General features: G+C 42.2%; 1 protein-coding gene across 1 annotated transcript in view; it reads left to right on the top strand.

The window, feature by feature from the left end:
- Positions 1-14,417, top strand: part of LOC126385651 (glutamate receptor 1-like) — a 92,764-nt gene extending 78,347 nt beyond the window's left edge. Inside the window, exon 16 of the mRNA XM_050037495.1 lies at positions 14,288-14,417. Coding sequence (XP_049893452.1) covers positions 14,288-14,312 — 25 coding nt within the window. The 3' untranslated portion in view covers positions 14,313-14,417. The remainder of the gene's footprint in view (positions 1-14,287) is intronic.
- Positions 14,418-17,409: the final 2,992 nt, after the last annotated feature.

Raw genomic sequence — 17,409 nt, 5'->3', positions numbered from 1 at the left:
TGCCAATGGCCTCAAATAAGTTTTTCCTTTGTTTACTGAAAATGAAATGAGAAATAAAGCTTACTGCTCACAAAATGCTTCCCACAAATTCAGTCATGAGGACCAGGCCACCATGATTTCCCAACACCTGATATAGTAGAGCCCTCGTCTTTTTGAGAAATACAGGTCGCTGGTCTGTCCCTGATCTCCTCCTTTTTCAGACACTCAGGCTGCTGTCAGCCCTAGAGTGGTCTCCTCTGGTCTGAATCAGGGCCTCATGTTGTTCTAAAGTTGTATAATTGCCTAGAGTTGGTTCGTGTTCTCACGGCAGCATTTACAAGAGGACCAGATCAAATGCCTTGTGTGAGAAAGCTGCTCTTGATTTGTCAGAATTTCCATGTGGGAAAAATCCAGGAAGTAAAGCAAACGTTGAAGAAGAGTACACTTGCAAGATAAATGTGACACTTTCTAATGTCACAATGGAGGGACAACTACGCAGGTTGATTTTAGCGCTGCTCATCGTGGACTATATTGCTGTCATTGTTCATTTTAGTCAAACCATACAGTTTGAAAACGAGGCGCGGCTCCAACTAGAAAACAATGTTTTGATGCATTGGATGTGCTGAATGTGCATATTAAGGCAGTACAGGAGGAGGTGCACATTAATAATCCTCCAGGACTGTAACATGCTCATGTTTAACCCAAACAATGTGTCATGTGACTGCAGTTGCTTCACATCCAGGTCGGAACACCTTCTCACCACAAACCAACCGCACCAGAGTTCCTTTGGAACCGGACTGAGACCACCTCTTCAAGAAGGTCTCAGTCCGGTTGTTTTGGTGTGTTCACACCTGCACAAATGAACCGCACTGAGGGGGCAAAAAAACCTGAGTTTGATTGAACCAAACAGGGCAGGTGTGAACGCATCCAAAGTCCAGCGCTGTCTTTGAGCATGTTTGCTCTTTGCAGAAATGTGAAAAACCTAAAGCCCTCTCCACTTCTCATATACAACAAGATGTAACTATTTTCTCTCGGTATCTCAGTTGTTCCTCATCTGCGTTTGCTCAGAGCTGTGTAATTGTATGCAAGCGATGCAGAACTTTTCTACCCAGAAGTTATTGTTAACAAACATTGTGAATCGGTCTGTTTACGCCAACCGCTGTTCTGACCAAAGTTTAATGGCAACTTCACTTGTGTCAAGAAATACAAAGTGTCACCACACGCCTCAAGTTCATAAATAGTTGGACATCGCTGGTTTTGGTCTTTCTTAAATTTACAACTTCAAGTTGACTTTTTTTCAAACAATGTTGGATCCAAATCATTTTTGAATACTTAGTTCTTGATTGTTTATTTTCGTGTAACAATTCACTTCAGAACAAAACTCTTCTTTTGCTGTAGCCATCATCTCATTGATTATTGTTATCATCTCTTCACACTGAAGTTATACTGGTTTGCTCATCACTGATCATTTTATAATTTCTTTGCTTTGATCATCACGGCTATGTAAAGAGGAACAACAGCCAGTTGCTGGGTACTAGTGTCATTTGTAGGGAAAAACAACATGGTAGGTCAAAGTGTAAAAGATAATTTGGTACCTGATGTTATTTCATATTCCTGTTGGAATTTTTGTCCAAATATTTGACTGTTGTTCCTCCTTTGTTCATCAGGTAATGAATGGAAATTAATGCAAGTGGAGGATTGCTGCGCAGTCGTCAGTAACAGGATACGTTTGCTGTTTTTCAATCCAGACTGTATTAAAATGTTGTTTTCCTTCACTAGTGTAGAAACTAATTCTGCTGCAGCTGATCACCGGACACAGTACAAACAATTTTCCATCCATCGATCCATCCACATGTCACAGCTGAGAAAAACTCCCACCAGCTCCTCCTGGAGGACCCCAGGTGACCCTAGACCAGCTGGGACACATAGTCCCACCAGAATGTCCAAATGTTACCCGTGGATGTCCTCCCAGTCTGTCGTGCTTGGGACTTGTCCAGAGAAAGACTCCCATGAGAGATTCTTTCTAGGATTCTCCTGATAGCTCCTCTGACTATGAAGCAGAAGTGATTTAATCTGGACCTCCTCCCGAATCATCAAAGTCCTTCCTTTATCAAGCAGGGTGACGTCAGCCGTCATGCTGACTCACTTCCTCCTTGCTGTTTTATGAACAATCTCTTTAAATCCTTGCATTATAGCTTAACGCCGTCTACATGTTTAGGAGGAAAACACGGAATGGTGATTGTTTGGTCTGTGACGTAATAGGTCAACAGGAAAAAGGTCCAATACTAACAAGCTGAAAGGGGGCATATCTCCACCTATCGTAGAGGAGTCGCACATACTTGGCTCAATAAATGGATTCCCCTCCCGTGCTTGTATACTGGGACAAGGACAGTAGGCCAGTTAGATGTCCTCGTCCAGCTGGGACTGTAGCTCCACTTCACTGTGACTGGAAACGCACTGATTGAATCCAAAAACCATATTAATGCAGCAAAGAGGGATCACTCAAAGAAAAGGAGTTTGGTTCCAAAGACAATGATGAAGTGCGTGAAAGTGAGTCAAACTATCATCTTCACGCACTGAGTCTTTTCACCCTGAGAAAGGTGACAGTCTAAGAGCTAGTTATCAGTTCCACGTCCATTATGTCCAAACATTGCCTGCAGCCCCTTAACTTTCAGCTTTTTTTTGATGAGACAACAAAGTTGTGATGGTTTCTAAGATGCTTTTTCTTTGACTATGGGAGTGACCTGACCGGTAGGTGCTCATCTGTGAGCACCAATCTAAGCCTTTTCCAGGATCTGATCCTGGTATCAATGTGTTTCCATTAAAACGTCAAGCAAATTTTTAGCACACTTTTGAAATGTTGCAAAAAAGAAACATGAATAAGGCGTGTTTCCATCAACTGTTTTTAAGTGAATAAACTAGGCTACCCTAAGCATAGTTTGGTCAGAGGGTGGCAGTATAGGCCATGCTTTACACATGGCTGTATTCGACCAGTGAACAGAGCAGAAGAAGTAGAGGTTAAGAACTCAAAACAAAACAAGGTTGCAAAAAGGTCACCTTGGTCATCACTCCACCTATGAAAGAAAAATGGAAAGAGGTCTTTAAGAATTTGTTTCAGTTGGGCAAGTTTTATTCTGAGGTGACCCCAGAATTGCGTCTCTGCTTCTTGCAGATGATGTCGTTCTGTTGGCATTATCACACCGTGACCTCTAGCATGCACTGTGACGGTTTGCAGCCAAGTGTAAAGCGGTTATGATGAGAGTCAGCACCTCCAAATCTGAGGTCATGTTCTCTGACAGGAAACAGTGGATTGTTCCCTCTGGGTTGGGAGAGAGTTACTGCCTCCAGTGAAGGAGTTCAAGTATCTTGGGGTCTTGTTCATGAGTGAGGGTAGAATGGAGCACGAGATGGATTGGCGGTTTGGTGCGGCGTCTGCAGTGATGCCGGTGCTGCACCAAACATGTCATAGTGAAGAGGGAGCTGAGCCAGAAGACAAAGCTCTTGATTTACTGATTCACTGACGTCCCAACTCTCATCTATAGTCATGAGCTCTGGGTAGTGACCAAAAAAAAAAAAGAGATTGCGGATACTAGTGTCTGAAATGAGTTTCCTCTGTAGGGTGTCTGTGCTCTGCCTTAGAGATAGGGGGAGGAGTCAGACTTACGGAGGGAGCTCAGAGTAGAGCCGCTGCTCCTTCACGTCGAAAGGCGTCGGTTGAGGTGGTTCAACATCTGATCAGGATCCTCCTGGACGTTAGAGGTGTTCCAGGTACGTGCCACTGGTAGGAGGCCCCGGGGCAGACCCAGAACACGCTGGAGGGATCACGTATCTTGTCTGGTCTGGGAACACCTCGGGGTCCTCCAGGAGGAGCTGGAAAGCGTTGCTGAGGAGAGGGACGTCTGGAATATTTTGCTCAACATTCTGCTGCTGAGACCCTGCTTCGGATAAACAGTTGAAAATGGATGGATGGGCAAGTTTTAATCGCTCTTATATGTCAGCTAGTATTGGCCACGTTTCGTGCCATCTGGAAACACAGACAAATTGAAAGAGTGATTCTAATGCATGGGAATACACCAAAGGCAAAAAACCAGGTGATCAGTCATGTGAATTAAATGCTGTGTCAGAATTTATTTGCAAAAGGTGTTTCCACATCCCGTTTATTTCTTTGACTCAAGCCCAGTGAACGTCTGCAGCACTCTTTCTCACCAAAACTATGTAGACGGGAAATACACAAAGACTGGAAACTACATTTTAACAAGGTCTGGGTTGAAGAGCAGTGAACTTGTCCTTTATAGACCCATTACATGCCTGACAGAAGTAGAGTACTTGTAATGATGTTGCTATCTTCACCATGGTAACACCTAGTTCCCTTTTATCCCTCATTACTATCATCCCCGTAGAAACCCTGTAAACTTGGCAGTATTAAAACTGAACGAGCAGGGCCTGTTGGACAAATTGAAAAACAGATGGTGGTATGACAAGGGAGAGTGCGGCATCGGGGGAGGGGACTCCAAGGTCAGATCACCGTAACCCCCAACGGGTAACGACAGGCAATGGCACACCAGGGTAACCGGCAACAACCCAAAACTTAAATATCAAGCATAAAACACTCCGGATGGCACCGCTGAAATTACCCGAAACTATTGTTTGGTGTTTTTCACAGCTGTAGAAAGACTGGTTCAACTCTGGGATAGGAGGTGATTTGATCCATCATTAGATTCACTCTTAGGCCTTGTTGACATCCCACCTTCTGATCCAGGGGCTATTTTATATAACAAACTTAGAGAGAATAATCCTACCTTAAAACGGTCCACTGTTTTAATTACTGTTTGATTACTGTTTGATTACTGTTTTATCAATGGGAACAACACCAAGTCTGTTCAAACAGGTGAAAAAACTGGAGCTGTGGATTTGTGATTCAGAAATCTGCAGAGGACAGCTGGTTTCACCAGATTTGCAATTTGCAGTATTTACAGAAGCACTGAGAGGCAGGCAATGTAGGCTAAATCCTGTTTACCTCCAACGTACGAGATGTCTCCTACATACGAGATATTATCTCCTATATCTGGGATGTCATCTCCTATGTACAAGACATCTCGTGCATATGGGATGTTATCTTGTACGTATGGGATATTGTCTCCTACTTACAGGATGTCATCTCCTACGTACGGCATGTTCTCTTCTAGGTATGAGTGTATAAGATATTATCTCCTATGTACAGGATGTTATCTTATATGTATGAGATATTATCTTCTACGTATAGTATGTTATCGTCTACATACGGCAATTTCTCCTTTACGTAGGGGATGCTATCTCCTACTTACAGGATGTTATCTCCTGTGCATGGGATATTATTTTCTACATACAGGGCATTATCTTATATGTGCGAGATATTATTTCCTATGTTACGGATGTTATCCTCAACTTACAGGATGTTATCTCCTATGTATGGGAGATTATCTCCTGCAGAGGAGATAAACCTTAAGGCCGTTTCAAGAATGAGAAAAACGAGCAGAATGAAGCACTTTGTGCACTATACAAACAAGGGCGTTAAAATATTCGGCCAAACTTGGCGTAAACAAAAAGTATTACAATCTCACTTAATGAACTTCAAACGTCCACTGTAAAACAAAATGAACCTGGGCCGTGGCGCCGTTAGAACCACTCGCCCACAATGTTAAAGTTCCTATACTCGAACATACGCAGTCTACTTAACGAGCAAGCAAGGGAGAAATATTGATTCACGTTTTTTTCCACACCAAAGCCACCGTTACAACACCACAAAAAATCTCTGATTAGCCCACTGCACGCACTTCAAATACTCGCCAACAGGACGGTTCTGCTCAGCTGTTTCAGCACTGTGGCTCACACCACTGTTATTTTTTTTTACCCTGCTCCTCAGGCCTTCTGTAAATAAAGGATCACGTCCTTTTGATATAATTTAAAAGTCTCACTAATTAAAGCAAACTACTGTGCTAAAGATGCAATTTGGGAAAGACAAACATTTGTGGAACAGGACTCTACCACAACTCTTCACCAAAAACAGCCCTGGGTGCACTGGTGGAGACATATTTATATTATTATAGATATATGGGCGTCATGTAAGTGGTCATTTCTACAGCAAAGGAGGATCCAGGTCTTTACATGGAGTTATTTATTTTGCTGTCAACTGACTGAGCCACGATAACTGACAATGAATCAGGGTTAGCCTGTTAGTAAAATACCCCCTCTGATCATCTTACCTCTGGAGCCAGTTCCTTGCTTATGGACACTGTCGACTCCATCCAGGCCTTCAGCCGCTCTCCACCACAAAGATTACAGATGACATGTTTCCTGGTTTTTGGACCGCAGACTGTTTCGTTCTGTGATCCCAAAGGTCCCGGAGTGTTTTCAGCTCTTGCCGGTTACCCAAAGTGATATAGTAATACACATCTCGCACGTAGGGAGTCAGGCCAAACCAAGCTAGATGGAGTATTAATGCATATCACTTTGACGCTAACATTTACCAAAGCATTTTTCTGTGTGATTGTGCCTGTTTTATGTTTTTCTTTCTGTTGTTGTTGAGGTGTTCTCTGTAGCGTACCACAGCGACTGTACTGCAAATGCCAGTTTTGCTAAAATCATTGCTGCCGCTGCTGCTGCTGCTGCTGCTGCTGTAGCCTCCGCAGCTGAACAATAACATAAGATAACATGGAGGTGCATAATGTTATTTATGTTATTTCCAACCCCCCTCCCCCTCCCTTCCTCACATGGTTCTGTGAAGAATCCCAGTAAACCTAGCAGTACTGAAGCTCAATGAACAAGCCGTCTTAGACAAGTTGAAAAACAAGTGGTGGTATGACAAGGGGGAGTGTGGACACAAGGACTCCGGCAGAAAGGTCAGTTCTTGAGGTTGCTCGGCCTGGTCCCGAGGTCATGTGTTGGTTTACCCCACCCCACCATACCCTCATCAGACCCACACCCCAAATACCCCGAACCTCAGCAGCTACACTCTGAAAAGAAAAAAAAAAGTTTTTTGTGGATATCATCTTTCTTTAAGAACAGTAGAGACTTTTCCAGTTTTTTATTCCTTTTTATGCTAACTGGAAGTTTTTCGGTCCACTTCAGTTTGTCAGCTTTTTTTTTTCTTGTAGAGACAGTAGTTACTAAGATGTGACTCTTTTTCTGTGAGTGTGGGCCCATTGAAAGGCTGTGACCCTGTCAGAGGCCGAAGCCTGCACTGAAACAGATCTGCAGTCTAAAACAAAGCATCATGATGGTTCCTCTGTTTGGACAGCTGTTTCTGCCACCAGGTGTTGAACTGTAATTTGGTACATAACATGAAATGTTATTATTGTTATTAATGTCCATATTTCAAGTTATATATTCTTTAACCAGAGCGAGCAGTCAGATGCAGCTTGCAACAGGTTACTGTTTATAAACATTCAAACGTGGCCCCTCCTCCTGACACTGCCTGAAGTTGTCGAAATCCAGTGCTTGGGCAGTGACTTGAGCATTGCCGTTACTGTTAAACGGCGTCAGGGGGAAACACAGTGGGACAAGGACAAACTTGTCCGACTGGGGCAGGTGGGAGGGGTGGTGGACGGGTCCAACAACCACCGACTTTGACCTGAGAGAGCGGTGTTTGCGTCCTGTAAGTCTGTAAAGCCAAACCTCTTCTTTTTCCTAAACCCAACCACGTGTGTTTGTTGCTGAAGGAAAAAAAAACATTGATTCCCGTGTTGTACCGACTGTATGTAAACGTTAAATTTCCTGTGAACACAGAAGTGTATCTTGACTTTTTTTTTCATATGAGACAAGGTTGGAGTGAGGATGTGCTGCAGTCACTGGAAGCTACTGTACTTTTGTAGGAATGTTACATTGTTATAATTAAAAAGCCGATACTTTAGCAAGCTAACTAAGCTAACCGCTGGCACCTACCCGTCCAACAGGAAACAGGCCACCTCTGAATCGCTCTTCATTCGTCCTCACCCCTGACGTACTCTCACCCTGGAACAAGCTCTGTCCACTCAAAGTTTCGCCTTCCTATATTTGCGTTTTTTGTTTGTTTTGTTTGTTTGTTTTTGTGTCCGTGATATTCAAGGCTTCCTCTTAGATGCGTGCTGCTTAAAGTCATCAATAAATCAAAATATTTGTTTTTATAAGATAAGATATGATAAGATACAGCAGGGAAATTTGCAACATCACAGCAGTAAAGGGACGGAGTGCAAACAGGAAGCATCAATAGAACAAAACCTAAAGCAACATACACTGATCAAAAAATGAAGGCAACACTTATATCACACATCAGATCTTGATGAACAACTTTCTTGATGAGCGACTTTATCACATCAGCTCATCATGTGACTCAGTAGTGTGTTGAGCCCCCGCCTGCCTGTATGACCTCCTGACAACGTCTGGGCTCCTGATGAGTTGGAGGATGGTGTCCTGCGGGATCTCCTCCCAGACCTGGATCAGGGCATCAGTGAGCTCCTGGACAGTCTGTGGTGGACACACCGATACATAACGTCCCATAGGTGCTCAGCTGGATTTAGGTCAGAGGAACGAGAGAGCCAGTCAATGACATCACTGCTTTCATCATCCAGGAACTATCTACACACTGTGGACACATGAGGCCGGGTCCTGCACCAGGAGGAACCCAGGGCCCTCTGCACCATGAGGAACCCAGGGCCCTCTGCACCAGGAGGAACCCAGGGCCCTCTGCACCAGCATAAGGTCTGACAATCGCTCTGAGGATTTCATCCTGGTACCTAACAGCAGTCAGGGTACTGTTGGCTATGACATGGAGGTCTGTGTGACCCTCCAAGGATCTGCCTCCCCAGACCATCACTGACCCACCACCAAACCGGTCATGCTGGATGATGTCACAGGCAGCATAACGTTCACCACGGCGTCTCCAGACTCTTTCACGCCTGTCACATGTGCTCAGTGTGAACCTGCTCTCATCTGTGAAGAGAACGGGGCGCCAATGGTGGACCTGCCAGTTCTGGTGTTCTCTGGTGAATGATGGAGCTGCACGGTGCTGGGCTGTGAGCACAGGTCCCACTAGAGGACGTGGGGCCCTCATGCCACCCTCATGGAGTCTGTTTCTGACAGTGTGGTCAGAAACATGCACACCAGTAGCCTGCTGGAGGTCATGTTGTAGGGCTCTGGCAGTGCTCCTCCTGTTCCTCCTCACACAAAGGAGCAGATAGCGGTCCTGCTGCTGGGTTGATGCCCTTCTACGGCCCTGTCCAGCTCTCCTGGTGTAACGGCCGGTCTCCTGGTATCTGGTATCAACCTGATTGGGCTGCAGGTACGGCCTCATGCTACCAGTAGTGCCAAGGACACTAGCAGAAGACCAAACTAGAGAAGAATCAGTGAGGAAGGATCAGGAGAGAGCAGCTGTCTGTGGACACCACATGTAAAACCATTTCCTGTTTGTCTCTTTGATTTGACTCAAAGCAGCTGAAACTGATTCACAATCACTGGATTGAAGTTTGACTGACTTCCTGTCAGACTGTGACTAATAAGGGTTCTCTTCAGATTTTTGAGCAGTGTATTTCCTGGTGAGATATGAGAGGAGCTGATGTTTTAAGAAAGCAAATAAAAAATTTTCCCAAAGTTTGAATTCGACCAAATTTAAGTTCAACACCTGCCGGCACTAAAATCTGCATCTGTGATTAACATTATATTCATTTGTTGAAGAGGTTTTTGTTTTCAGAGTGTAACCCTGCTGCTCAGCGGACCGTTCTGAAGAGCTGGAGGATAAATCAAACACGCTCAAGTCCTCTGATGGCACGTGGAAACCTCATGACTTCAGTCTGTACTCAGACTCAGAGGCTGTCCAACACTAACTCTGTGACTCTGAGTACATGTTCTGAACTTTGTGCCCCTAAAAACTTCTCTTTCCAGACTCTGTGTATGCTCAGATACATTTATGTAAATTGATGAGAAAATGAGCCGGGCTTTAACCCGCTCTCACAAAGCAGACTTTTTTGGAGATAAGGGGTTTTCATGTCTCCAGATCAGATTTGTTCAGAGGCTTTTCTCTGCTCAGCCATCCTTCTGTTCTCCAGAATATTCTGTGGTCAGCACAGTTCACTGTGAAGCAGCCGCAGACAGACGGACGGACGGACGGACAGACGGACGGACGGACAGACAGACACTCAGACAGACACTCGGACGGACTGACGGACAGTTGGACGGATGGACGGATGGAGGGACTGGAAAATGTGACTTTTTACATCACTTTTAAATTCAAATCCTGACTTTCTGAGGTTGCCACATTTACTTTTATATTGTTAGACCGTCCTACAGTGTCTTTTATTGTCTTGTTTTTTTTTTTTGTTTTTTTTTTTTTGTCTTTTGGGAGAGAAGGAATTAATCTGCCTGGAGGAGAAGCTCCAGATTTTTAGGTTTACATGTCGAATGTAAAAAGTCAGATTTTCAAAACCACAGAAATATATTCCTCTCTCTGTTTACGGCTGCCGACCAACACTTGATGAATTTGACGCTACTGACCACAGCTTTACCACCCTCCTCTTCCTCCCTGCACACACACACACACACACACACACTCTGATGCTTTTGTCTCCAATCTGTCACGTCCCTCCTGTTTCCTGTGAACTTGCTGTGTAACAGACTGTCACCAACAAACTAACAAACCTTCGTCAGTCTGTCGTCAGTGAGGAGAAAAGACTTAAAGTCAGACTGAAACTGAAACTGCAACAATGAGACAAACCACAGAGACGTCAGGAAATTATATATGTGTGTGTGTGTGTGTGTGTGTGTGTGTGTGTGTGCGTGCGCGCGCACAATAGGATTAAATACAACAGAAGAAACAAAAATATCGCTATGGTATATTATAAAACGATGAAGAGTAATATCAACAGGAAACTAAAAAAGAGGAAACTAGAAAAATGTAAAATACAGGAAACTGCAAAGGGGAAACTACAGCATACTAAATCAGTTAACTGCAAGAAAAAACAACAAACTACAGGAAAGGGAACTACAAAAAACTAAAGTGTAGGAAACTCCAAATAAATACAATGCAGGAAACTACAAGAAAGTAAATTATGGAAAACTACAAAAAGGAAATTACAGGAAACCACAAAAAACTATAAAAAACTTAACTTCAGGAACCTACAAAGAGAGAAAATACAGGAAACTATAACAAAATAAACTACAGGAAAAACAAAACAAAAAAGGAAACAAACCTTTAGAAAACTACCACAAAGTAAACTACGGGAAACTACAAAAAAGAAGGAAAACTCAAAAAAGGAAACTTAAAACTCAGTCAACCATAGCAAACTACTGGCAAAGGAAACAACACGAAACTACCAGAAAACTAAACAACAGGAAACTACCAAAAAATTAAACTACTACAAAAAGAAACTTCAGGAAATTACCTCCAAGGAAACTAGAAGAAAGGGAAACTTACAACTCAGTAAACTGCACAAAACTACTTTAAAGAAAACTATAGGACACTACAAAAAAGGAAACAACTAAAAAAGGAGACTACACAAAACTACAAGAAAACCAAATTACAGCAAACTACTAAATAAGGGAAACTGCTACAATAGGAAACTACTGAAAAGTAAAGTAAAGGCAACTACAAGAACATAAACTATACAAAAAGTCAACAAGAAAATGGAACTGCAAATACAGTAAACTACAAAAATGTCACTACAAGAAACTACAGGAAATTACAGAAAATTTAACTGCTAAAAAGGAAACTACATACATCTACCAATAAGTAAAGTACCAGTGGAAAAAAATAAACTACAGAAAACTACAATAACAGGAAACTACTAAATAAGGGAAAATGCTACAAAAGGAAATTGCCAAAAAGTAAAGTAAAGGCAACTACAAGACCATAAACTATACAAAAAAGGAAACTCAACCAGAAAATGGAACTGCAAATACAGTAAACCACAAAAATGGAACTACAGGAAACTACCAAAGTAGATTACAGGAAACTACAGGAAATGTAACTACTAAAAAAGAAACTACATACATCTACCAATAAGTAAAGTACCGGTGGAAAAAATAAACTACAGGAAACTACAAAAACAGTTAACTAAGGAGGAGACTCTGGACAGTTTGTACTTTAAAAGTCATATTTACTTTCACTTGATGTTTTCAACTGATGTGATTTTCAGTCAACAGTGATATTAAAACAAACAAACAAACAAACAGCCTGATTTCAGTCTGACGTTAACGTGTCTTTTAGTGAAATCAGCAGAATCTGATTGGCTGAGGGTTACCGTGACAGTTTGGAGAGGACAGCTCACTGATAGGCTCTCCCAAACTTCACCACACTTCCTGTTGAAGAGAAGCCCCGCCCACTACGAGTGCTGTGTGTTTTTTTTATGGATTTATTTTAAACAGACTGCATGCTATTGGATGAGAGAGAGCTAAGCCACGCCCACCAAAACTGAGTGATGCATGTGACAGAAAAACATGATGTCATGAGTAACAAAAACGCAGCAACCAATCAGATCCCCCCCTTTTCTTAAAGAAAGATGTAAAACTTTATTTCTTTTGTACGAGTTGACAGAAGTTACGTAACGACAGTGAAGAACAGCACGGATGTTATTTTATTTACACTGAATATAACTGTGACTCTGTGAACTGGTGGGTGAAGAAACTTTATTTAAAGCCAGTTAATTAACAAAAACAATCCGTCTGTAGAGATGACTTCTTTCTTTGTGTTCCTTCACTCTGTTTGCATTCCTGTGCATGAAACTGCATGTGACACATATATTAATATGGATTAGCAAAGGCTGCGACTGGAGGCGATGGAGGAGGTCATTACCCTCAGCAGAGATGAACATTAAAGGGGAACTCCACCAATTTTACATCAAGTTGGTAAACTTGAAACAGATGATCAAATCAAGTTAACTGTAAATCTTGTGCAGCTTTCAGCATATAGTACAAGTCATGCTCCAAATATGCTGGTTACTGCATTTCCCATAATGCAGCTGGATTTATAGCATTTGTTTACCCGTTCTATATTCCTGTTTTCATTTTTTTTTTTTAAAGGATATCCTAAATGTTTCTGAAGACAGAAACTCTCCTGGATGATGTTACAGTCGCACAGCTTTATTTTACTGACTGCCCGTTTTCATTTTTTAATGTATTTTTTATTTATTTATAATTTTATTAATTTGAATTATTTATTTATTTATTTTTATTTTAATTATTCCAACCTTGTTTCTGGGATATAATATTTTCTTAAGCATGGTGAAGGTATCTAAATACTACAATACCCATGAGTCCCTGGACCTGTTTCTATGGAGAAGAAACTGGTAAAGACAAAAAAAAAAAAAAACTTAAACTATTGTTGAATTTTTGAATTCAAACCAAAATTCAGAATCAAATTAATTAAGTAATTTTGGCTTCCTGTGACATCATCCATCCACTGAGTGAGAGCATACGGGTCGGCCAGTCTGGTCCCGTTGGTCAGTGTTTACTTATTCAAGTAACACTGGCGGTCCCGGAGAGTGAGTGACCTGACATGGTGCGTTGGTAAATTCAGTCTGACGCTCTACACTAAAATGAGAGCCCTGTTGGTGGAAGAAACGCAGCGTTATATTTCTACATGAATGAACCAACGGTTAAGTTAATCACACATTCACTCCGCTCGGCGCTCTGCTGCTCCGTCTCCACAGACAGAGTGTCCAGAGTGCGCTCTGCCACTCTGAGAGTGCGCTGCTCTGGATAACCCAACGCTACATTCAGACAGCGCTCCCAATTTATCAACGCTCCAGTTTGTGTCAGAGTGCGCTCCCACACTCACAATGAGTGTTTCTGAACGCACCACTCACATCATCTTCCTCCATCGTCTAAAACAAGACAACACAACTTGTTAGCTAGCGCTAGCTAATGTCTGTGGAGAACTGTTTTGCCTCCAGCTAAGCCCCGCCCACCAACAAACATCACTCTGTTTACTAACAGTAAAAGAATGTAAAAAAGATGATTTTTTTGTTTTTTTTCACTCTGTTGATATTTACATGTTTCTCAGCACTATAATCAGGTTGTGTCACAGCTAACAGGATTTGAGGCTCTGTGATTGGATGTTTCCTGCCTAAATGCACCGTGGTAAAATCAGTGAAGTTCCTCTTTAAAGATTAATTTAACTTTACGGCCTCGTCATCGTCACAGCCTTTGAAACTGAAAAACATGTCTAGAATTAGACAAGATTGTATCACATTTTGTCTTTTTTTTTTTTGTTTTGAGGATTTCTATGATTCTAACTGTAGTGATGTCGTGACTATCTGCACCATGATTGGTTGTCCCTGACCCCGCCTCTCTGCGCTGACAGGACAAGACGAGCGCGCTCAGTCTGAGTAATGTGGCTGGAGTGTTTTACATCCTGATCGGAGGGCTGGGGCTCGCCATGCTGGTCGCTCTGGTCGAGTTCTGCTACAAGTCCCGCATCGAGTCGAGAAGAATGAAGGTGAGTCTGGTTCAGTCGGAGTCACGTGTTCAGTGACACACATTTTCGTACCTTTTTAAGATTGATTGACGGGGTTATGATGAATGCATGATTGGTTTGGGATTATCAGCTGCTCACGCTACGAGTATTGTGGCCAAAAATAAAGTACTCTGATTGTTTACTTCAATAAAAGTAGAAATACTCTTTTACATTACAATCTTGCATTCAACAGTAACTATAAATTCAACTCCAAAGTCTCTCTGTGGTCCCAGAGGAGGTCTGTATTGAACGGCGTTAAAGGGAGCAGAGTGACTGACAAATAAAATCATGTCAGTGCAAACAAACTTTGAAACAGGCTGAACGAAGGATTAAAAAAAACGTTATGAAACAACTGAAAAACTATATGAAAAATTCTGTGCAGCATAAAGAAAAAATGGTGGGTCTGCACAGCTGCAGATAATGTTCAACATTTACAGTCTGAAATGACTCGATGCAACATCAGTTGAAAAACTCCTGCACACTGTCGTCCAGCAAAAGTAATGATTTTATGCTCAGGTTTGTCTGATGAAGGTCAAGTTACCGAAACGTTGCAGCATTCAAATTATTATTTAATGTGCAGGTGTTTTGCTGCCAGTTGTGTTCTGCTCGTCTTTCTCCTCACGTTCCTTTATCTGATCTAACGCCTATTAGCTGATCTCTGAAGTTGAAAGGACGGCTAACTCTGACCTCTAGCCAAATTTTTGTTTCGATGTTCATTACTGTTCTTAAGTTAGATTTTTTATTCTTGCAAGTACTCAAATATAAAATGACATTAAATGCCCATCGCTGGAGCAAACAGACTTCCACAGAAAGCCAAATGAAAGACGGCAAAAACATGTTTTAAAATGTCTGAAAAACTGTAAAAATTCCTGCACAGCGTTATTCAGGTGTCCTGTGTCCATTCAGTGGCTCATGGGAATCCAAACAAAGCATATTTTATCCGTCCGTGAAGTATTTTGTTGCAGGCGTGCTTTGTTTAGCAATGATTTCACTTTCCATGAGCCCACAAATGGATACACGACACTTGATGATGCTGCACAGGACGTTTTATAACCTTAATTACTTTGTTTTGTTCAGCTTCATTGAAGTCATTTTGCTCCAGCACACTGCATTTAAGTTTCAATTTCCATATTCCAGTACTCGCATTAATTAGCAAGTGTACACAAATAAAAAATCTGACGTAGGTTCGAAATGAACACCCAAGCAAAAATGCTCATAATTAGGGTTATCATTTCTTTCTGCTGTGCACAGACTTTAGAGATTAGCTATGATTCGTAGGTTTAACGTTACACAGCCTGCACTGCACAGTCATTTTGTTTATTTTGTCGTAGTACTTCCAAACTTTACTCTTATGCCTGATCGCCATTCTGCCTGTAACCTTTGATTGAGTGATGTCTGAAAATGTTGAATATTATCCACAGATGCACAGATCTGTCATTTTTGCTGTTCGATCATTGCATCCAAAATATGCAAAATTTGAATCCAGAACAAGGGGCGGCACGGTGGCGCAGTGGTTAGCATTGTCACCTCACAGCAAGATGGTTCCTGGTTCCAACACCGGAGCATTTTTGTGATTCAAGTGTATTTTCTTCTGTTTTACGAGTGGATCTGCAGCGAGTGTGTGTTGAGGTTAAAAAGCAGGTGACCTGCACTCAGCACTGTGTCTGAACCCAACCTGTGTGACAGACGGCGCTCTGAAGCTGCTGCTTTTGTTGCACCAGCTGTGCAGACACTGTGGTTTCATGCGGTTCTCTATCAAGGCCAACACGAGTGCTGCTGGTTGTGATGGTTTGTCTGCCCACAGAAAAGTGACGGACAGTTACACTGAACAGCCCGCCCCTCTGCACACCACCGCACCACCAGAAAAAATGTGATATTGTGAATATTTGTGGTGCTCCAGAGAGCCATGCATCGCTTCACATCATCTGTGGGCAAAGTTTTATTTGTCATTATCAGACCTTTGTCTGTATGGTTATAGAGGCTCTCTGTGGAGCAGCCGCAGGGCAGGAGACCCGACATTACTGCCATTTTAAAGTGCAGCAGCTGAACTCTTCTTATGTGGCTCTCTGCTGCTCTCGAGCTCCATCTTCATCGCCAGCGTCTGTATGTGATGAAACTGCAGCCGCCTCATTACAGACTGGTGGTGGTTTGTGCTGAGACTTTGATGGGCTGCTCAGAAGGAACAAACAAGTCATTAGAGCCATTTTTCCTCGGCAGCAGCAGCAGCGGCAGCAGCAGTCTGTTACTCTCATCTCTGCTGGACTCTTGTTATTCTCTTCACATGTGAATCTGAGCACAAAGACTTTAAACTCCTCTCGCTGAAGGCGCCAATGACCCAACATGTGTGGAGGATTTCATCAGTGTGAGCAGATGGAGGGGTGTGCAGAAAGAGGGTAACACTGCGGTTACCTGCTGTAGAGGTAGACGTGTTCTCATGGGACTGATAGTCAATATACCGTGCTACATTCTCTTCTGATACATTATTGATACTCAGACATAAATATTGCATTATGAAGAGAGGTGGATCTTTGCTTTACTGTTGACGTTTTAACTGTGAAACCGTTCTGCCATCTGCTGCTGAAATTACTCAGTTTATGGCATTGACATTACATTACATTATACACATATGACGTCTCAGTTATTACAGCGTGAAGCAAACGTGCTGTTCTGTTTATGCTGTAACATGTAAAGTGTAAACCCTGCTGAGTTAAGGCTAAGAGCCCCAACAAGGAAATGTGAGGGTAGCAACAGAGGAAAGGTCATAAGTTTCATGATATTTTAATATATACCTAAAAATATAAAATATGACATCAATCTAATATAGATTAAGTGATATCACTCTGTAGTTGCATGAAAATACAGAATTTAACAGTATTGTGTTGTAATGCATATGCATAGCTGGATTGTAAATAAATATCAGAAAATGGTTAAAAAAGTCATAGTATAGCATGTCGTCAGAAAATGGTCAA

Source organism: Epinephelus moara, chromosome 3 (assembly GCF_006386435.1).
Source record: "Epinephelus moara isolate mb chromosome 3, YSFRI_EMoa_1.0, whole genome shotgun sequence".
Classification (NCBI taxonomy): domain Eukaryota; kingdom Metazoa; phylum Chordata; class Actinopteri; order Perciformes; family Serranidae; genus Epinephelus; species Epinephelus moara.
The sequence above is the reverse complement of the archived record's forward strand: the minus strand, read 5'-3'. Positions and strand labels throughout refer to the sequence as shown.